At 39.9% G+C, this 22,246-nt stretch overlaps 1 protein-coding gene across 1 annotated transcript in view; it reads left to right on the forward strand.

The window, feature by feature from the left end:
• ZNF407 (zinc finger protein 407) overlaps positions 1 to 22,246 on the forward strand; it is a 349,254-nt gene that overhangs the window by 13,989 nt on the left and 313,019 nt on the right. Inside the window, exon 2 of the mRNA XM_049830283.1 lies at positions 13,534 to 18,358. Coding sequence (XP_049686240.1) covers positions 13,576 to 18,358 — 4,783 coding nt within the window. The 5' untranslated portion in view covers positions 13,534 to 13,575. The remainder of the gene's footprint in view (positions 1 to 13,533; positions 18,359 to 22,246) is intronic.

Below are 22,246 nucleotides of genomic sequence, written 5' to 3' on the forward strand. Positions count from 1 at the left end.
TGTGATTAGTTACACTGATAATAAAACAACCTTTTTACAAATGGCACAAGATACATGAGATCTCATGTGTCTGCCTTTTAATAGCATTGAATTTGTGCATTTGTTACCTTTATTCTGTAGTCCTTTTTTCATTTATAATTGGGCACTTTTAAAATCTACAAGTTATTAAAAACAGTCTAATATAACTTAATTTTTCTTTTGAAGCTTTCTGGAGAAGGAGTTATTATTAATGCAGCTAAGCATTCTTAATTGGTGAGTTTTCAAAATAAAACCCCTTGAATTTTAATTACAAAAATGTGTTTTTATGTCATTTTGTTCAATTCTGAATAACAAGTTTTGGGGATAAAATAATTAAATCTGGCTATCTGACATTACTTTCTGAATCCTTTTTAAGCACCTGAAGAAATATCTTGACTTTCAAATGCCCTGTTCCCAGTGACTTCAGTTGGATTTAGATGTTTGTAGGTATTTGAGTCATTTAAAACACAGGTAGTGGCATCAGGATGCTTACTAAGTGATTGAGAGTCCGAGTGTATGCATTTGGGGGGGAGGGATTTTGTGAGGAATTCCTTGCCATTAATGGGGTATTTATGTATTTTTTCCATTGTACATGCATCTAAGAATACCTAGATCTCCTTAGCACAGTAGTGCAGAATGAGTTTGATGAGAGAATTACAATGGTTGTAACAAGAACCTTTGCATATTTATATTGCTGTGATTTGTGCTGTTACAGGGGTTTAACCAGTAAAATCTTCTGTATTGTTTAGTTTATAGAAATAATATCAGATATTAGATCCTGGAAAAATGGTGCATATGCTACAAAACGATATTTTAAATTGTAAAATGGAATTACAGGGCCATTGTTCAAGTGAATTCCTTTCCTGCTGCATGTAAAAAACAAAATAATTTGGTGCGTTAGAATAAGGAGGGCTGCAGAGCCGACAAAACAGAAGCTGCATTTGATTATGCAATATTTATGGAATTTACTGGAAAGTGAGAATCTGAATCATAGTGCTTGGGAAAAATAGGATGTAATGCTCGAGTCTTCTGGAAAATACAAGATGGAACACAGCGAACACAGCACACTTAATATTAGGTTTCACTTTAAAAGACGTAAACCAGCATTTTTGCTCCTGTTATCTGTAAGCTTTAATTTTCGACTGTTGTCTCTTTTCCATTGATGATTACAGCTAGGAGAAGAAGTCCTGTAGCACTTGTTGAAAGTGTTTTCCAAGGATGAATACCAGGAAAATGACTTGATGACTGAAACACAGGACTCAATATTCTTTTTACCACCTGCAAGAAAAAACGGCTACACCAGCACCCTTTGCTGTAGGAAGCAGCCCGTTCGGCTTGCAGCCCTCTTCCCGCTCCTGCGTTGCTCCATCAGCGGAACGGGCTGGCTCTGCGACTCGGGCTGCTGGGTGAGCTGGGAGCGCGGTGCCGAAACCCTGCCCGGTCCGCGGTGGGGAAATCGGACTTTGTGTCCTGGCTGCGCTCTGCCGTGATAAATCACCGCGCAGGTCGCCCGTAAGGGTGAGCTTGTGGTCGCTCAGATCCTGGGGGCTTTTGAGCTGAGCAACAGCCTACTTAGTAATACGTCAATTTTTTTCTCCCAGGAAAGCGTTGGAGCGGGTGTTATTTCTTACTTCAGCTCGGTCTCCGGGTACTTGCCCGTGGCTGCCACAGAGTATGTTTTCTGTGTTCATTAAAACCTATTGATCTCAGGAAAGTTTGCGGGATTGATTTTAACTCGGTGGTTTTCAGGGAATTAGCAGTATTTTTAGCAGTAACGCTCTCCTAACGCGTTCCCAGGAGGGAGCGATGCATCGAGGACATACGGAGGCCAGGCGCCCCGGTTTGCAGCCCTGACCCGACTCCCGAGGTCCCTTCGCCCAGGGAAGAGCCGCCCGGTCCTGCCGCGACCTCCTGCCACACCGGGAGCTGCTGCGTCCGGGAAGGGTCCGGTGGCATGCTGCCCTCCCTGCCCGGGAGGGATTTGGGGGAGCAGGAGGCGACAGCCGGGGCCACCAAGTTGACCGGCACGTGTCTTCCCAGCCCGCGGAGGAGGAGGGCTGCCGTGGCTCTCTGCGGCCGCCGGGCTCCAGGGGAGGAGGAGACCCCCCTGACCTTGGGCTCCGTCGGTGATGCTGCCCAGAGAGCCGTTTCATAGCGTGGGTGCCGACCGGAGATTCGAGTTTGTGATAAACCAGCAACTGAAGGAAACGCACTGTAGTCTTGTGTAGCTGTTACACGGTGCGCTTCAAAATAACGAGGGGATTTTGCACGCGGGATACCCAAGTAACAAAACTAGTAAGCGAGGTGCTGCTCTTAGATGGAACAAAATGAAGCTGCATAATTTTTGTAGGTATTGGGGAAGTGGTCAGGTCCCCCGCGCAACTGTTCCTGATGTTGCACTGCGTGCACCATTCCTGCAGGAGAAATGAAATTTTAATTGCTGGGTGAGTCCTTGTTTGGGAATGCACTTGAACACGTGTGCTTTGCGTCAAGCCTAGGGGGAATGCTGCTGATACTGTGCACGTGCTTAGGCAGTTTCCTAGTTCTGGAAGACAGCTGAATTTCAGGGACTGATTTAGGTAGGCACCAAATTCGTTGCATTGAAACAAACAGACATGGGAGGAAACGGATACTATTGATAAGCAGTGGCATTTGAAACCTTCATGGTATTTGTTCCCAAGTATCAGCACTATGAATGCTTTGGACAAGAGGTAAATGGGGGTTTTATAGGTGATGGTGGTGTCAGCAAGGGGCTGTCCCTTCCCCTCAGTTCCTTCCCTCTTTCAATTCTAGCTGGCTTGGACCCATCCTGGGGAGACGTGGTTTCAGCGTGTGGGCCACGGTACAAGGTGGATGCTGCTGTGGCATCCCCCGGTCCTTCTGTCCTGGGTGTACAGAGCCCTTTGCTATAGCACTGCCTCCTTCGGTCACCTCCGCTCTCCGTCCGCTGAGCAAGAGCGCGTTTTGCTGTGGAGAAGTGGGAGCACGCTCGGCCTTCAGCCTCTCTTCTGTCCTCTGCTGGAGCGAAGGCACCTTTTGTAGCTACATGGCTCAGCTCTGGTGAAGGGCTTGAGGATGGGGAAGGGAAGACGCTCCATGTTGTGCCATAATAGTAGCTCTTGACTGGTATCACAGGCACCACGGAAGTCGTGAATAATTTTTGTGTCATCTCATATTGCCAGTACTTGGACTCACGATGCCGCCGTCATACCTGTACTCCTCCCATTGCTGTCTTGTATTGGTTTCCATCTGTTGACATGGACAGTGATGGAAATCAGAATAAAAATCAATGGTAACCCCCTGAACTGTTCAGAGTGCAGAAGTATGTACCTTTAAAAGGGGTTCGGCAATTGCAGCTGAAGCATGGGTTGGTTTGCCCGAAAGCAAGCAACAGTTACCAGAGAGGAAGCCAAGCTTTGACAGCTGTGCGTGGTTTAAGTCTTAGTGATGATCATCTAAGGTTATTGGGGAAAAAAATCCCCCTATACGTTGCGGAGGAGATGGCGGCACCATTGTGATTGCTTGCACATATTATAAGAAACCATTAAGGAGAAAAGGCGTGATTTGACATGCAGCTTTTCCCCTGCATGTTAAGGGTTTATCCCCTCTGTAGCTAAGATCTGTGTACGGCTATCACCTTTTTATACTAATTTCTAATGGTGGATATTAATTGCTTTCTGTTAGAGATCCAGTGATACAAAGAAGTGAAGGCTGGTGCTTAATGCTTTGCGGAAGTGTTCTGGAGGACTAATGTGTTGCGGCAGGGATTTGGGGCAGCATCTGTCCCACAGAGCCCTTCCTACTGCACCCTGGTGTGAGGCAGCCCCCTGCTTCCACCGAGCCTCTCCCCCATCACCCTCTGCCTTATTTAAGCAACCGAGCTGGAAAATCATAGAACGGTTTGGGTTGGAAGGGACCTTACAGATCATCTAGTTCCAACCCCCCTGCCATGGGTAGGGACACCTTCCACTAGACCAGGTTGCTCCAAGCCCCATCCAGCCTGGCCTTGAACACTGCCAGGGATGGGGCATCCACAAACTCTCTGGGCAGCCTGTCCCAGTGCCTCACCGCCCTCACAGTAAAGAATTTTTTCCTAATATCTGATCTAAATCTTTCAGTTTAAAGCCATTACCTGTTGTCCTATCACTACATGCCCTTGTAAGAAGTCCCTCTCTGGCTTTCCTGTAGGCCCCCTTTAGGTACTGGCAGGCTGCTATAAGGTCTCCCTGGAGCCTTCTCTTCTCCAGGCTGAACAACCCCAACTGTCTTCTCAGCCTGTCTTCATAGGAGAGGTGCTCCAGCCCTCTGACCATCTTTGTGGCCCTCCTCTGGACTCACTCCAACAGGTCCGTGTCCTTCTTCTGTTGGGGGCCCCAGAGCTGAACACAGTACTCCAGGTGGGGTCTCAGAGTGGAGTAGAGGAGTAGAGTTTCTTTTCAAAACTGAAAAGAAAGTCAGTTTCATATGTCTTGTAGGATTGAGCTGAAATACTTTCAGTGTGCTCACTTTGATTTCATTGTACAGAAAAACAGGTTTTATCTTTAATAGTTAAGTTTTTGTCTATGTGTCAATACCAGTAATACAGTAATTTGATATATACGGACGTGTAAAGATGAATATTCCAATGAGTATATATTCTAACTGATAGTAATATCAGCTGTCATTGCTGTAGATATGCTTGCCAAAAGAACACATAACACATTTCTGTTTGATCTGCTTTTCTCAGATGAAATGCAATTACTTCCTTGTGTGAAGTGGCCACCAGGTGTCATCAGAATGCTTTTATTTTTATTAATTTCTCCTTTTCTTTAGAAGCGTATGTACACTTTGTAGTCTTCTCTGGAAACTTTGTAAACCTACCACACAAATAATCCTAAATCCTTATGTTACCTGTTCAGCCAAAAACTCATGCAACTCTTTTCAGCAGAGCTACTTGGATAGGCAGCTAACAAGAGGAAAACAGGATGCACGACAACACTGAGAAACATGTGCATATATACACAGATTACTACATGCATTCTTTGCCTCAGTAATGTAAAAGATGGCGATAGATACAGTAAGCTAAACCATGTGGGCCTGATTTACCTTAGTAGAATGTCATTAAAGAGCTACAGGTAAGGCAATTAAAATGATTAGTCAGAAAATACTAGTATTTAAAACAGGTTAAATTTCCCTTTCTACTTTCTGCCATCTTCCCTTCTTAATCCCTTTTCTACAGTTTTGGTGTCCTGACTTCACACTGAATGTGGTTTTTTTTTTTAAATGACATATTTATTTATTTAATTTAGCTGTGAGTTTTTGGCATACTTGCATTAATTGTGGATCGAATACATTCAAACTGTTATCAGCCTACCTTTAATTTAAAATGGTATTGGTTAGGTTCTTTTGTTATATTCAGTGAGCTGAGGCTCAGTGAATAGCTGGGTAATAAATATCCGAAAAATGCTCAATATCTTTTTGTTTGTTTGTTTCATAAAAAATGAAGAGAACATTTCAATTAAAAGAAAAGCTTTTTTTTTTTTTTTCCTTCTTCCCTACAAGAAAAAACTTGATTTTTTTTCTGGTTCGTACTTCCCTTCTGCATCTTGGTTCAAGTTACTCAAAAAATGGGTTCTTGGTTCTCAGCTGGCAGAGAACTGGCCATTAGTGTTGGCCTTTTCACCTGTGCTGTGCTGCTACCTCCTCAAGCCTGCTCAAGCTGTGTTGGTAGACAAATGCATCCCAGGCTGTGATGATGGAGGCCTCTTGTTGCTTTTTGTATGATACGGTAGTTTAAAACAAGGGGCCAAAAAAGCCATCTTTTTTTCGTCTTTCAGGTTTAGTTTTGAGCAAAGTTTGATGGAAATTTAGTAAATCTTGGCAAGTATCAAACACCAGAATAGCCATCTAGGAAATTCCTCCTCCTTGTATTTTAAAGGACAACAGTTGGTGGCTTCTAGGACCAGGTTTCTAGGGTAAAATTTCCAAGAGACAGTTTGCAAGTAACAGCAATTTCAACTTAGTTTTATCTTTTGCTGCCAAAGTGCATGAAAAAGTTAACACTTCTAACATTTTTTTTCAGGTGTCAGTGATAGCGCCTGTGTACTTCCTCTGATGAATTCCAGTGTGGTCCACTGTATGTAAGAGGGTACTACAGCCTATGGTAGAAAAGAGATTCAAATTGCATTTACTTTTTGCTTCTCTCTGCTTTTAATTGGTGAAGTTGGTGAGAATTGCATCTTGCATAAAAACATGTCATTCTGGGAATTCCCACAAACCGTGGGACTCGTTACTGCATGTGAAAAATGAACATTTCTTTCCTGGAGGTTTCTTTGATGGACCTGATAAACTCTCTAAAGTGTTTTGAGAATACTTAAACAGTGCTTTTAATCCATAAATATCACAGTGCTTATGAATACTATCTTTCTTGGATCCTCAGAAGTTTCTGTTGAATATTTTTATTGCTATTGTTATATGTATGGCTTGCTCTGGAGATAGTCAAAATTCTTTGAATTTACAATTAAAAATATATGGACCTCTTTAAATCTTCAAAAATTGAAAATCTGGAGGTTATTCAACAATTTTTAGGAGATGCTAATGCATTTCCTCTTTTTTTCTTAGACATACATGCCTATTGATTCTGACAGCACTTGAAATAAGAGTGTGTCCACGTCTTTCTTTTTTGACTTCCTTGTCAAAGCTGATCTAATTGGTGGCCACTGCTGCATTTAGCAGCATTTGGCTCTTTCTGAAGTGAGTGGATGATGAAGTAGGGAGCCTTCCCTTTTTCTCTTGATTTGTTTAGGTGTGAATTAAAGAATATATTCTTCATGTCAGGAATTCATAAGAACTTCCTTTATGTTGGCAATTTCTGCCCACCCAGGAGTACTTTCAGTGGTTTGGAAGCAGGAGCAAGAAGGATGTGAGTAGTATTGCAGGGTGAGTTTCCCCATGATGCCGTTACAGTTCTTTCTTGATGCCTGTGAGAAAATGAAGTTAACGGGTGTAGATAACTTGCTGTTTTTCAGTGATACACAAGTGATGACTATCAGCAGGCTTTTTATTTTGTTACCGTAACTATTGTAGATCCATCAGTGTGGAAGTTTCAAAGTCTTTAGTCTTTGAAAGCCTGTAGCTTGTTTGGAAGTCTCCTGTGGAGGTTCTGCTGCCCCGGGGAAATGATTGGCTTTCATGAAGAACAGGCTTACGATGTAAAGCTCAAAGTTCCAGCATTCTTGAGGTGTGAGGGAAGATACATGTTGGTAACGGATAGCATCAAATACTCCTCAAAATAAAGGTGGTCTTTGTTCCATTTGAACCAACAACCATCTTGTCTTCTGTATTCCATTATGGAGGAGACTGTTCTCTTGGATTAGTCTCTCTGAAGGATGTGAGGTAACTTTGTAAGGCCATAAGACAGACCTATGATTTGATTTAGGAAGGAAGTTATGCCCTTGAAAATGAGAAAATGTTTATTTGACACAAAGGTCATATGTTGAGATGAGTTGTTCACATTTAGTTTTGTGCAGGCTATTTAAGGAGCTCATTAAAATGATTTTGCTTCATTGTATCCATGATTTCATTGAAAGAATTAATTGTCTGAAAAAGAGGAATTTTTACTGGAAAAAAGAGAAACCCTGTTTTCCATATGTCACATCCTTTACAAATACTGCAGATTGGGTATTGAATACTTGGAGACAATCATACTCTGACTGAGAAGTGCCTTGGGAATTCTAATGCCAGGATTAGCATAAAAAATAAAAACCAAAGTGGAATTTAGTACTTGTAAATATACTTTCTTTGGGTTCTTCTGTACATGGCCGTACCCGTTCCCTTAAAAGAGCTGGCAAATGACCAAAAAGAGGAGTAAATAAAATTGTATTGAGCATCAAGTTAAGGAACTTTGCAGTTCATTACAGGTTTATGGATCATCACTAAATTGCTTGTACTTTTGATCTTAATTTAAGATTACTACTTTCTAAATTTCACCTGAGGATTAGGGCAATGCAAGTCTTACTCTGAAAATCTCAACTGCACTGTCTCCACTTTTTGGCATAGAGGAATTATATACTATATTTTGGACCAGAGGGAAAAAAAATGGAGAAAACACTCAAGTAAAATGTTCTCTATTTCCATCAAAGAAAAGATCTTCTTTCTGCAAATGACTGATGCTTTTGTATAGAACTGTAGCAGATACTATATCAATATACAAAAAAAGCTTTGTAGGAAGAATACAAAAAACTGTGTAGTTATCTGGTAAAAAATGGTGGTGGCAGCTCAAGAAGTGGTATTTTTCTCATTTTTTGTATTCATTTTCTTCTTAATAGGTAGTGAGATGGTGCTGAATTGTGACTGTGGGATGTCTTTTAAATTAGATTAAATGTTGAAACAAAAACTCCACAATTTTGACCATTTGGAAATCCCAGTGCATCAAAGAGGGGAATCCTTAGCTATATTGGTTTCTGTGACATAGCCAAAGTATGGTGTATTATGCACTTGTAATTTAAAAATGTGTGTGTCTTCTTATATATTCTGTAAGGATTTGGATATTTGGCCTATGCAGATGTGACATAACCATTTTGCTTTTGAAGGTCTTAAAAACATGTTTCACTTCTTTTGGATACTTGGAAAATTATTGAAGAAAAGCACTATGTTAAAGACCTAGCTCCTATTTCCAGTAGAATTACTTAGCTTAGCTTTTTCTGTGTAAAAATGTTGAGGGCACACCAGGTTTCTTTCCCAAACTCAGGAACAGCAGTGTGCCGCAAAGAACCTTAAAATGTGTTAGGTAATGTATGACTGTCTCCAAGCAGAAGAATTTGTTAACCTGAAGCTAATGTGGCAAATTAATTTTTGGTCATATCCTTTAAGAATCTGTTCAGCTATACTTGATTTATATGAACATTAACAAAAGATTTATGTTACAAAAAGTCAACCCACTTTTGAGTTAGAACAGCTTCATTTTGAACATCAAATATGATGTTAAGAGAGCACTGTTTGACAGAACGAGGTTTTAAACTATGGAAATACTGAAGATTTGACTGCTGTCTGCTGAGCTTGGGCTTGATCCTGTGCTCTGGTGTTCTGCTGTGTTGTACCTGGCGATAACTTTGGTGCAGTCTTGGAGCCTATACAAATCCTTTCTGGTTTATTTATGCAGTGCATTAAGTGGTTACGTATTGTTGCGCTTTAGATATTTGTTTACTTGTAAAAACATAACCGGCATCTTTAAAAGGTGAAGGTAGAAGGAAAAGCATGAGAGCTTGCACCTTGCATTGGTTTTAGTCTTGTTGGTCCACGAATAAGGTAGTTCAAGAGCTGTTCTTCCCCACTTCTACTGCTATATGAGTTTTCCAGCATTACATTGATCTCAAAAGGCTGCCTCAGTCACACTAATAAGTAGGAGTTGGACTTCAACGTGTGCTTAAGCCGCTGTGGCTGCAGAGGGTTACTTGTTAGATCTAGAATGTGGTTTTGGTTACCAGTTGATCTAATCAAATTCCAGATGCTGATTCTTTGCTTCTGATGATGATCCCTGTGCCAGACTAAGGTTTGAGCCAAGATTAATTTTGCAGAAAGAAATCCATTTAACCTTATGTATCATGTGGTCACTGGGACCGTACAAACTTGGGAGTGCTGTTGATGCCTTCTCTGATGCATGGGTTCATGTATTAATACTAGGCTAGCCCTTAATTAGTGTGGTGGCTTTGATGAGAGCAGAGGTGAACTGATTTATGCAGGCTGAGGATTAGGACCACCCAGATTTGTGATCAGTTTGTTGCTTTGCCATTGCCCTGCGGCAAATCTGAGAAGGGGCTTTCAGGAGAGAAGCTGACAGCAGAGGAAGCCCTATATACGCTCCTTTTGCCTACAGGAGGCTTATGGTGTGCTGAATGCATCCTTCAAGTAGTGACAGTCATTTGTGCAATAAATCCACGCAGGCAGCTGAGAAGAGGTCTGCCCGCAGCTGCCTGTGGGTACTAGGCACTCGTCTCCCCTCAAGGAAGCTGAGGGGTATGCTACTGAAATCGCGTTAGAGACACAGCCGTGTTATCCGAGCAAAGATCACAGCGGGGAGAAACAGAGGCAGGGCTCAGTGTTGTGGTCTAGATCCTGTCTGAGATGTGGAGCACTGACCACAGCTCAGCAAATCGCTGACGACGGTCCCAGCAAAAGGTAGCGACAGTAGACATTAAGTGTCTACCTCAGAAGATGTGCTCTTCTCCTAAAGGCAACTTCAAGGCAGAACTAAAAGAAATTGAAGGCTATTTATTCCTTACATTAATCAATATAGGGGTAATGTTAGAGAAACAACAGCAACTGCCTCATAGTTGTTTTTTCATAGAGAATTCTTTCTGGATTATGGTTTCATGCAGGTGCGTACTCCCACATAGTGATATTTTGACACAGTTTATATGGAGGTGGGACACAGGCAAGTCTAACTCTGGGAAGGGTGTGCAGGGGGAGATTACTTTAATGAAAGCTCAGATGTGAAGCAGAGATGAAACTGGTGAAGGCCTATCATTAATTGTTGCTATGCCTAACTTGTGCTGTGCAGCCAAGGAGCTATTGTCTTGATAACATGTGTTTTTAGTTGCGGGGATAGACGTGAGGCTGTTGACTTCATTAGGAGTACTGCCTGTAAATGAAGTGGAGTGCATCCCCGGTCTGCGTGCTAGAAGTTTGTCTTGAAGGCAGAGATAAGTGTCTCCATTTACTGTCAACTTGGAGACCTGGAGGAATTACACAAGAAGGCTGGGGTGTAAGGCTCCATTGCATATTTGTATTACGTAGGTGACTATTTTAATTTCATACTGAAATTATTGGCAGCACCTGAGATTTGTGTTTTACATTTTTCACTCGCCTAGCAACTATTTTGTAGTAGTGACTACAAACAATTTACAAATATAAAATAAGGGAAATACTTTTTTTTTTCTTCTTTTCCCTAAGCACTTGAAAAAATCCTTAATCGGTGCAGTACAGTTGAGTTGAAGACAAGGTTGGACACCAGAACTGGGATTGCAAGCCAAGAGTTTTTGGTAAAGCACAGAACAGGATGAACTTCTATAGGAGAGTTAGTGATCAAATGCCAAGAAGTGAGGCTAAGCCTGCAAGTACTGTATGCAAATAATCAGCCATCTTTTTTGAGGTGTGTGGATGGCTAATGGAGATGAGCTGAATCTGTGCTGGTGTGGCAGAAAAGGCATGTTCTGAGACTGCTGATACCTGCCTGTGACAGCTGGGAAGCATCCACCTCCAGCGATTACTCTATCTCTGGCTGAAAGTGGCTTGCGATTTCTGTCAGAGGTTGATCTCAGTGTGACAGTGCTTTAAGGTTTAAATCAAATTATAGGATGGCTTTAAATGGGCATGAAGTGTGTCAGAAGAGAGTATGGTGTGGAGCCACCAGTCCCCTACTTTTTAATATGTCTTGAATGTATGAATTCTTGTCGATGGAGAAACCCCTAATTATCCCGATACAACCTTTGATCGTGGAAATTTCCAATGCAGGTATTAGTTCACTGCTGGACAGGTTTTCTGATAAATCAGATGGTCTGAGAGGAAAGTATCCTATAAAGAAGATGGAGAATTGGTTTGAGATTGCAAATTGTCTTGTACAGCAAAGAAAAAACTGCTGTTCTTCCCCAGACTGTGCAAGAGAAGAGTGGTCAGGTCTCAGTGGTGTGCTGGGAACCTGCTGTGGAGGTGCAGCAAGGCAAAAGACCCACGGCTGCTGCGTGCAGGCAGTTCAGGATAGACTTGTGGCACTCATCCCTGAAGTAATTTCACTATGTTTTCCAAGTTATATAAATAAAGCTGTACTGCATTTAAACAACATAATTTTCATCTGATCTTTTTTTCTGTATCCCAAACAGTGCTCATAAACCTTTTCAGGGTAAGCTTGCACTTCAAAGGCTTCATCCTTCTCTGCTATTAATTGCTATAGCATTTTTGAACATACTGACAATATGCTGACTTAAACCAGCTGAGAATATAGACCTGACTGTTTTATTTCTGACTAATTGTGATAGTTTCTATCATGGTTTAGTGAACAAAGAAAAAGAATAGTGTATAAGAACCAGAAAACCACAGTTACAGAAGCATTATCTGGATCCTCCAAAGGGCAATCATGATCTAGAGGAGGTTATTCTCATGTTATTTAGGTATAGCTAGCTTGGTATAAGTGTGGTCAGTACTTTAGCTCAATGAGAGACCTACAGTTGAAAAACTGTTCAATGTATGCAACTACAGTGCACTCAATTCCTTATAGGCCTTCCATAAGTTATTATTAAACAGAAAAGCATTTTTTTACTTCCATAGGTAGTAAGTCCGACTGATTTGAATATATTTCCCCAGTTTAATACTTTCTTACTTTGTCCTCAAAAATAAGCATAATTTTTTTTTTTTTTTAGCATGTACTTGAATAGCTTTTTTGTACCCTGCGTTGTCTGTATCAACATTGCAATTACTTAATCTTGTCAAGAAGTACTTACAATTGTGGTCATGGCCTCATTCAATGGGTAACTGAACAAAAAACTGGATACTTGGATCTGCAGCAAATTGATGTTTAAATCATAGTGTAAAGCACATAGATAAACATTTAGTATTTAATCATCTGTTAAAATGAAATGCATTTTCAATTCTCAATCGCTTCATATCAAAATGAAAAGGTAATAAATGTCAAGATTTGATTTCCCACCCCTATCCCTCTTATAAACCGTGTTGGTAGCATCAGTTTTCTAGTGGTGACATCTTTTTGGGAGCAGGGAGGTCACACTGGGCAGTTGAGCAAAAGCTTTTGGTAACTAGATTTGGACGGTTCAAGTTTGTGCTGGGGTTCAAAGATCTGCCCTTCTCTGCACCACTATTTCATGACTTTTTTTTTCTTTCTTTCTCCATCCCCCCAGTTGGAAAATGATGTTTTAGAGGATATTTTAGGAATGATGGGAAACTCTGCTTGTGGCATATTCTTTTAGAAGATGTCTCTATTTGTGTTTTCCCTCTTTATCAGGTAATCGAAGCAGAGGAAGGAAAGCAAGCTTCATACTTACAATGTTTAACATTGATGTTGGCTTTGTTTTGCTTGTTGTTGCAGTCATGGTCATTTCCTCCTTGGAGCTTTTACATTTGAGAACCTGGATTTGTGGTTCAGGAAAAGTTGAACATCCCATGGCCGGTTCCCTGAAACCTGTTGGCGTTTCTTGTCCTAAATATGGTTCCAGAAACAGTGGTTAGGCTTGTCTGCCCAAGTTTAAGCATGTAGTAAATTACTTGATTACACAAAAACTATTGAAGCTAGTGCTCAGTCATACGGTGCTCATCACAGTGAGAGCTCTGTAACCAAGTGTCTAGAGGTTGGTTTGATTATTAGATGTCATAAGTTTAGACACCATGCTGAAAATGTAGCCTCATATCTTTCATTGTTGTCTGTCTTCCTGCCATTAATTTAATTTGCTATATTGCTTTTTTTTTGCCTTGAATCTTTTAACTTTTTGTTGTGCATGAAAGACTAATAATAACTCTTTTGTTTTATAGGTACTAACCCAAATGATCTACAATTGATAATATCAGTTAAGAATGGATGGTGAGCAAAATAAGAAAAGAGATGATGTTGATGAGAGTTTACAAACTGAGTTGACAGAAGAATCCCAGAGAAATATATCAGGAGAAAATGCTGGATGTGACTCTTTGTCTCAGCAGAAAACAAGGCTGATACCAGATGAAGTGTTCAGGGACCTTAAAAAGAAGAGAAAAGATAATGGCACAAACAAAAGGGCACTGTCAGGATCACCAAACCTGGATGTTGCTGAAGCAGACAAACCTGAAAATGTCTCCAGAAAAAGAAAGCGGAGTTCTTCAGAAGACATTGAAGATAGTGAAAGGAAATTGCACAAAGTCGTAGCTGGAGAAGCAGGTAGTACAGTAGCTGGAGCTGTAAAGAAGGACGTAGTTGCCAGTTGTCTTAGTGATGATATATTTAATACAAATTTCCTGTGCGTATATTGTGATTTCAAATGTGCTGATGGTGCCATATTGAAAATTCACATGGAAAATAAACATTCACAAGAGGTGCCAGCTGCTGTTCCTGATAAGTTATCTTCTTCAGAAGAAATCAGGGTTGGCTATACAGTTGGAAACATAGACAAAGATCTTAAAGGCAAAATGAGTAATCGGTGTTTACCTTCCTGCTCTGATACAGAAAATCATAAACGAGAATGCCCCTCTAAACAATCTGAAGAGCAAACATGCCCTCACTGTAGTTGCACAGCTGAATGTAGCTCAACATTACACATGCATGTTAAGCAAGATCATGAGAAATCCAAGATATTTTGTTGTGATCTTTGTGGTTTTCAGAGTGCTGAGGAAGATCTCCTGAATTCTCATTTCCTTGGCAAGACGCACCTTCGACGCCAAAATCTTGCTGCACGGGGTGGATTGGTACAGATATTGACAAAAAAATCCTTTAAAAAACAACAATCTACTGCAACCAAAGAGAGGAATGTCAGAGCAAAACCGGCGACCAGTAAATTAAGGGCAAGAACTGCTGATACAAAAGAATTAAGCATTTGCAGTGCACTGAAAGGCTCAAAAGTAAGCTTGTCTAAACAAAATGATGGCGCTGAACTTGTTGAAATGATACCATCTTCGGATGTTCCCACTGAAAAAACAGATACTGTGACAGAAGAAACGTTGCTTTCTTCCAATATAGAAGGAAATGATAAAGTCTGTAGTGAAAAACTAGAAATACCAGGACCCTCAGAAAATATCTTGCAGAAAATAGAACTCCCTCCAACTACCAAAAAGCTAGTTACCAGTTTAAACATGACAAGGAGATTTGATAGACGGGAACATAAAAGAAACATTGTCTTGTTAAGGTCTTCATTTGGACAGAGTAGGTCTTTTCGATTAAAAAGGCAAGTTAAAAGAAGGTACAGTTTGTTGGGTAATAGTAAGAGAGGCAAATCTGAAACTCGGAGAGTACATGTGAAGCATATCTCCAGCACACAGCTTAAACCTAGTGATTCAAGCCCTATGTCACATACAGAATTAGAAACAAACTCTAAAAGTAATTTTGATACTACTTCAGAAAGTCAAGATCTTACTGAAAATAAGCTAAATACCCTTTCTTCCAGCGCTACAGATACTAAACATTCTGATGTTAAACTTACTGCTGATGATAGTGTTCTTCATACTTGTGTTGACTGTGGTCATGTTTTTCAGAACAGAAAAAGTTTGGAAATTCACATTGCAAAGCTTCATACAAAAAGGATCCAGTTTCATTGTCAGATGTGTAGTTATTCCTCCGGAGTCAGGGAAGATATGAAGCAACACTGTCAGGACAGTAAACACCAGATGGGTGGTTGTAGCTTTAATTGCCAACTCTGTTCATTTACCAGCTTGAATGTGATCAGCCTTCGAAGCCATATGAGTGAAGCACATAATATGTCCCATAGTTGTCCAACTTGCATTCTTTTTTTTCAAATGGAAGAAGAACTGATAAATCATCAAAAAAATGAGAAACATGATGGTTCGTTATTTCAGCAAGCTACTCCATTGAGTAACAGTGATCAGACCTTGCAAGTAGTAACTTATGCTGACTCGGTATCAAACAATAGCCAAAATGTTGCAAAGGAAATGGAAGTGTCAGTGAAAGCAAAAACTCCAGACTCTTCTTTCATAAATCATAGAAATGAACTAAAGCATTCTGTTCTGAATAAAACCCAATTTCAATGTAAAAAGTGTTTTTATAAGACAAGATCTTCCACGGTTCTTACAAGGCACATAAAACTCCGACATGCACAGGAGTATCACTTCCTTTGCAAAGCATGTAATCTCTACTCACTGAGTAAGGAAGGAATGGAGAAGCATATCAAAAGAAGTAAGCACCTTGAAAATGCCAGGAAAAACAACATTGGACTACGTTTTGAAGAATGTATTGAAAAGGTTTGTGTTGGTGTTGGTGGTATTAAAACAGTGGTGGATCCTTCCATTTCTGGGAGTGGGAATACAGAGTTAGATAAAGAAATTATACACGTTTCATCTTCTTCTGTGGAAAACATCTCACGAAATAAAGAATTCGTTCCACTTGATCAAAGGATTGGTGGAAATGAATTCGTTTTAGCTAATGCACCCAGAAGGGGGAAACCCAAAGGCACTATTTCTAGGACATGTACCCATTGTGGTCTTTTGGCCTCCAGTGTTACAAATTTGACTGTTCACATCAGACGAAAGCATAGTCATCAGTACAGCTATTTGTGTAAGGTTTGCAATTATTATACTGTAACCAAAGGAGATATGGAACGCCATTGTGCAACCAAAAAACACAAAAGTCGTGTTGAAATAGAAGGATGTGGAAAACAGAACTCGGAGATCATCGTTAGCCCTGAAGGAGGTAATTTTGAATCTGTGAGCAAGAAGGTTAATAGCCCCCTGACTGCCTTGTATGAACATGTTGAGGATGGTGGCCAGTCATCAGATCTGGAAAATTCTGTCTTAGACAATCAGGAAGTTGAGCAAGGAGATGCTGAGCTAAAAGTTGTAAATGCCAGTAGGCTGCCAGATTTGGAGCATACTAGGACTCCATTAAATATAAACCAACGTATATTTCTGGAACCAGCGAGGGTTACTCAAGATGGTGACCCGTGCTTCCAGAGAAGAGCAGTGGGCACAAACGACAACAAGTGTGTCCACTGCAGCTTCATTGCTCATTCTTCTTCTTCTTTAGAGCTGCATGTGAAGCGAAAACATACAAAACAATTTGAATACTACTGCATGGCTTGTGACTACTATGCTGTTACTCGCAGAGAGATGATTAGGCATGCAGCAACAGAGAAACATAAAATTAGAAGAGAATCTTATGTGTATTCTTCTGGGGAGGAAGCAAACACAGCAAATATCACTAAAGGCGGCACTGCTTTGTCTCAGGAGGAGCACCATCACAGTGCAGGAGAATCAAAAACTGTTTTAGATGAAACAAAATGTGCCAATGACGAAGCAGAAGGTGATCATATGAATAAAAGCTTAACTGAGTGTACTGTCTTAGATGAAAATGCATCTCCAGGAATGCCTGAAGGTGGCAGTTCCCAAAATGCAGTAGAAGGTGAACTTGAAGAGACAGCTAAAAATGGAGAAGACGACCTTTTTTGCGAAGGATTCCAGCAAACTCCTCAGAAAGAAAAAGTTGTTAAACTTGACAAGGAAGTACCAGTTAAAGAAACAGGTACTTGTGAGTTGCAGAAAAGTAGGCATGGTCAGGAGCTGCTCAACTCAGATGATGATTGCACTGCAGAAAATGAAAATAGATCAAGCAGCACAAACTTGAATTCAGGAAAAGGTGAGGAAAGCTTGGAAGCAAATAGAGAAAACCCTGAAGCAGAGTGTAGAAACACAGGCATTCTTAAAAAAATATCACTGAAGAAAAATAACCCACTTATGCTAACTCTTCCAGAAACAAGTAGTGCAGTAGAACAATCAGATTTTGCTGGAAACATTGGAGAAATGGTACAAAATATACATAGTTTAGAGGGTGACAGAAGTTTCAAAGAGGATCCTACTGGGGAGGAGGAAGAAGCCCTTATGGAAGCACAACATGAAGCAGAAGTAACTATAAATAACAATGTTTGGGAGGCAGATGGCTCAACAGCTGAGGGCATGCAAGAAAGTAGTAATGAGGCTTTAGGAACAGTTTTCAGTGCTGATGATAAAGGAAAGGCAATGCAAAATTTTGGCAAGTTTGATTCTTCTATAGTGAGGTTAAAAAGCCATCCAGATGGGGAAGCCACTGACCATTCTGCTGAAGGACAGATGTCAGGTGGAGTGAAAGCTAGTGAGCTCGCAGTGAAAGCAGATCCTTCACCAAGTGGTGGGAAAAAGAAGAAGTCGGAAGGAATTTCCCCGGGGGAATCGACACGTATTCGCTGCGACGACTGCGGTTTTCTAGCAGATGGTTTGAGCGGACTAAATGTTCACATAGCCATGAAACATCCTTCAAAAGAAAAACATTTTCATTGTTTACTCTGTGGAAAATCATTTTACACAGAGAGCAACCTTCACCAGCACTTGGCGAGTGCCGGGCACCTGCGAAATGAGCAGGCGAGCGTGGAGGAGCTGCCCGAAGGAGGTGCTACCTTTAAGTGTGTGAAGTGCACGGAGCCCTTCGATTCGGAGCAGAGCTTGTTCCTCCACATCAAAGAGCAGCACGAAGAGCTGCTGCGGGAAGTGAACAAGTACATTGTGGAAGACACCGAGCAAATAAACAGGGAGAGGGAAGAGAACCAAGGCAACGTCTGCAAGTATTGTGGGAAGATGTGTAGAAGTAGCAATTCCATGGCCTTCCTAGCTCACATCCGTACCCATACAGGTATGGAAACGCTCTCTTTGCAAGTGGTCTCTTTCAAACAGGGTGAATTATACCATTGGTCTTTTTCTGCCTGTTAATCTCTTTAACATTTCTTATGAACTGGCATTCATATCGCCTGATGAGCCCCCAGTGAAATTCAAAATTACCTAAAGGGGTATGAAAATACAGTGATCAAAGGGCAGAAAATGTAAGAACATTTTAAGCGCAGTCACCCTTCTGCTTTTTGTTTCATAGAGAGAGATTTCCTTCCCTTTAATCTAAATTGTAACCATTAATTGGTTCTTAAATTTATATAATGAAGCAGTGGTGGCTTGAGAGAACAGTTTACTGTTCTTTCTAACTTCCTCTTCCTTGCAGTTGTTTAATATCCAAATTGTTTCTTTGATTTCAATTCAGTTACACTTTCAGCATTGCATAACGCTTCAGGATAGGCATTTGATATTATATCATTCCTAAATAAACACCAATAAGACGCAGCAAGAGGTTTTTGTGGAAATAATTTAGGGGAATTGGAATTGGTCAGCCTTTTTGGAAGGTAGTGTGTAATGCTGATGTGATGCACAGGGATGTAGCATCTGATTTAGTTTCTGTGCTGATCACACTTTCAATTCGTTTTTATGTTTGATTTTAAGTGGAAAATTTAAAAACATTTTTGTAGAAAAATGCATAAGCTGCAGTTCTAAATTTATGTAAAAATTCACTGCGATGTTTCTATAAACCTGCCATACATTCTTTATTTTAAATAGACAGCTTTTCTAAATCACTGAGCTCTGCTTAGACAAGTGGTGTCTCCATGGTTGAATTTATGAGTGGATTTGAATAATAAATTCACATTTCAATGAACATATTTTCATTAAAACTGTAAGGTTTATTTTACTGTACTTTTAAATAATGGCTTATTATGGAAGCTATAGTTTAAATTCATGCAGTATTTGAAACTTAGTGCATGGTTACAAGGAAGAGAACAAAAAGGTAAGAAAAAAGAAACATAAAAGAATGGTAATTCCTGGCATAATCCTAAAATAGTTTCGTAAGGTTTTTTTTATGAAAAGGCAAGGGCGTGACTGGACAACAAAGTTTAAAATTAATCTTGGGGAACACGGACATTGTATTTCAAACCTTTCAAAGTATTTTACTACAACTGCAGTATTCATGTATACCAATAACTCACATACTTAATACTTTCAGCATTACTTCTATCCTGTCAATAACATAGTTATCTCTATTGCTTCAGCTAATATCCAACTTTGAACGCAGTATTAAGTCTTTAGAGGGACGCTCGTGTTCACATGGTCCGAACAGCTGTATAAGCCCTTAATATGCCCTCTTACGGCAGATAAAACTGAATAAAACTAAGGGGGAGGATGCTAATGGAGCTCTCTTTAGAATTCTTTATGCAACTGTCTGGTCAAGACATGTTGCTTATAATTGATGTGTCCATTACTTGAATTCTCTTGTAATTATAGTCAATAAGTCTTGTAAATGTGTTAAAGCTCACTAAAAGCATACAAATTCAAGAACAGAGTAAGGCTAATAATTTAAAATAATCAATGTAGGCATTTCAGCACTTAATTTCCCTTGTGTGTTGATAGCTGATCATTCTTAATCCATTAAGATTTATTTAGTCGTTTACAATGCAAAATAGGTTTGCACTGGTCACTTGTGCCATTTGAAAATGTCCACCAGGTTAAGTGCAGAATGTAGTCCATTAGTCTTTCTTGACTATATGTATTAATTGCATTTAAAATCAAGTTAATGTGGATGTGAAAGTGAGGTAACTATCAATATATGACAAAGCAACCCTACTTACATAAGTTACATCATTGATTGTAACATTTAGTAAAAGTTAGTGTACTTTTTAACATCTTGTGTGTAGGTCTTATCATGAAGTATATTTTTATTGTGCTTTTGGATGGCCCTAAATACGCAAAGCAGTAAAAGAATACATTTAATTTTGCAAGTCATTTTTTCGGTAGTGTGCGCAGAGGAGGCATAGAAGGGTTACAGAATAGAGTTTTATCTGCCCTCTTTCTCACCGCACCTTTAAATGAAATGCTTTTCTTATGCTTTGCTTATTCACATAAATAGTAATGGGGAGACTTTTATTAATAGTTAATGGGAAGAAGGCTTTCTCTTCCAATCTGTATTTCCATAGTTGTGATTTCCTTTGTGACTTATAGAACCTTTTCTTCCAATCTGTATCACATAGGTGCAGTTGAATAAGAAACGAATATTTTTGGGTTATTGGGAGTGGTGGCAGAGGGAACTGACCTACTCCACCAACTGTATACACACTGCCTTATAACATTGGTGAGGCAAAGTACAGTATTTGTAGCTTCCTGTCTGTTCCAGGGTAACGCCAGGTACACAACAGGAGCAGAGCTGCACATTTTCACATTTATTGTTCTGATTATGTGCTCTTTAAAAAATCTTCCTTCAGCATCCAGGTGTGCATATATATGTTTGTATGTATGTGTAACCCTGTCCAACTCCTTGCCTTTTTTTTAATTGAGTAATTGGTGATGGTTGGGGGGGGAGGGGGGGAAGGGAAAGTTGTAGAAAGATACAACTAATGATTTCCATTAATAGCAAAATAATGTTTCAAAATACCATTAAATAATGTAGGAGATTTTCACATTGCAAATGAAAGGGAAGCTTCGCTAGAGAGGAGATAACAAGTAAGTCCATCACATCTTGACAAGTGAAAATGAGGAAGCGTAAAGAAAAATAAAAGGAGTAGTAGAGGTGGAAGACTTTTTAGTTCGCAATTGATGGAGGTCCCATAAACTTAATTAACAATCAACATCTGACAAAAAATCACCTGCAACCATATCATCTTTGTTTCGTTTCTCATCAGATTTCTCAGTTAATGGAAGATTTGCTCAGTGTAAGTGTGGTATCTTACTCCCCACGTCCTAAACAGAGGAGGAGATGGTATGATGATGTTTCATGTGGCTCTGCTCACTTTGCATTAGGCCTGAGCTAGGGACACAGCCATGCCTGCAGGTGCAGATGGTATTGCCTTTGGCCAGCTTAAAGCTGAGACAGTTAATTTTTTTATAGTTTTGGGCCTCTGTTGTCTTAATGTAAAATAAGGACTATGACCTCCAGTCTTTTTTTTGTGAAACAGTAGCATAGTTTTTGCCTGTCTGACCTGGACTCTTAAATTTAGTCTATTTTCAATTTGTTGTTTTGTTTTGTTTTGTTTTCCCAACTCTCCTGTTTAGAGCCTTATTGTTTACTGCTACCGTAAGAAAATGTACACTTCGTTTCCATGCCTTAACTTGTGGGTAAAGTAATTCTGTGGCTTTTTTTTTTTAAAGTAATTTTATTGGAAAGATGCTATATTGAAAGTATTTTTCTCATTTTTCTGTGAACTAAAAGCCAAGTGCGAATCCAATAGTATCACATTTAACACAGCATATGAGAACCATTAAAGTTTGTGATAATGCAAGTATGGCTAAGAAATAGTTAATTGCTTCAACATTGTTTCAGATAGCCTTATGGTAAATACAGGTTTTTTGCCCCATTAGTTTAACTCTTAGTGTAATGTCTTCATCTTAAGTATAAAATTTTGAGTTGTTCCATCCAAGAACACACTGGAACAAATTTGGCACCAGCAACCTAAAAGGGAGATGCGCTGCTTTTGTTTCAGGTGGTAAGTACTGACTGAGGCCTGCCAGCACTTGAATTTCCATGGAGTTTAAATGGAGATGTTAACAGATATTCAGCTCTGGATCTGAGAAATAAATAAAAAAACCTTAAGGCCTCAGTGATTTTTGGATGAGAGCAGTCAACAGAATAATACATTTTTGTATTGTCAGCACACTGTAGCTATGATTGGTCTGAACTCGAGTTCTTCACAAAGGAGTCATGTAAATGGAAAAC

This window comes from Accipiter gentilis, chromosome 27 (assembly GCF_929443795.1).
Source record: "Accipiter gentilis chromosome 27, bAccGen1.1, whole genome shotgun sequence".
NCBI classification, from domain to species: domain Eukaryota; kingdom Metazoa; phylum Chordata; class Aves; order Accipitriformes; family Accipitridae; genus Astur; species Astur gentilis.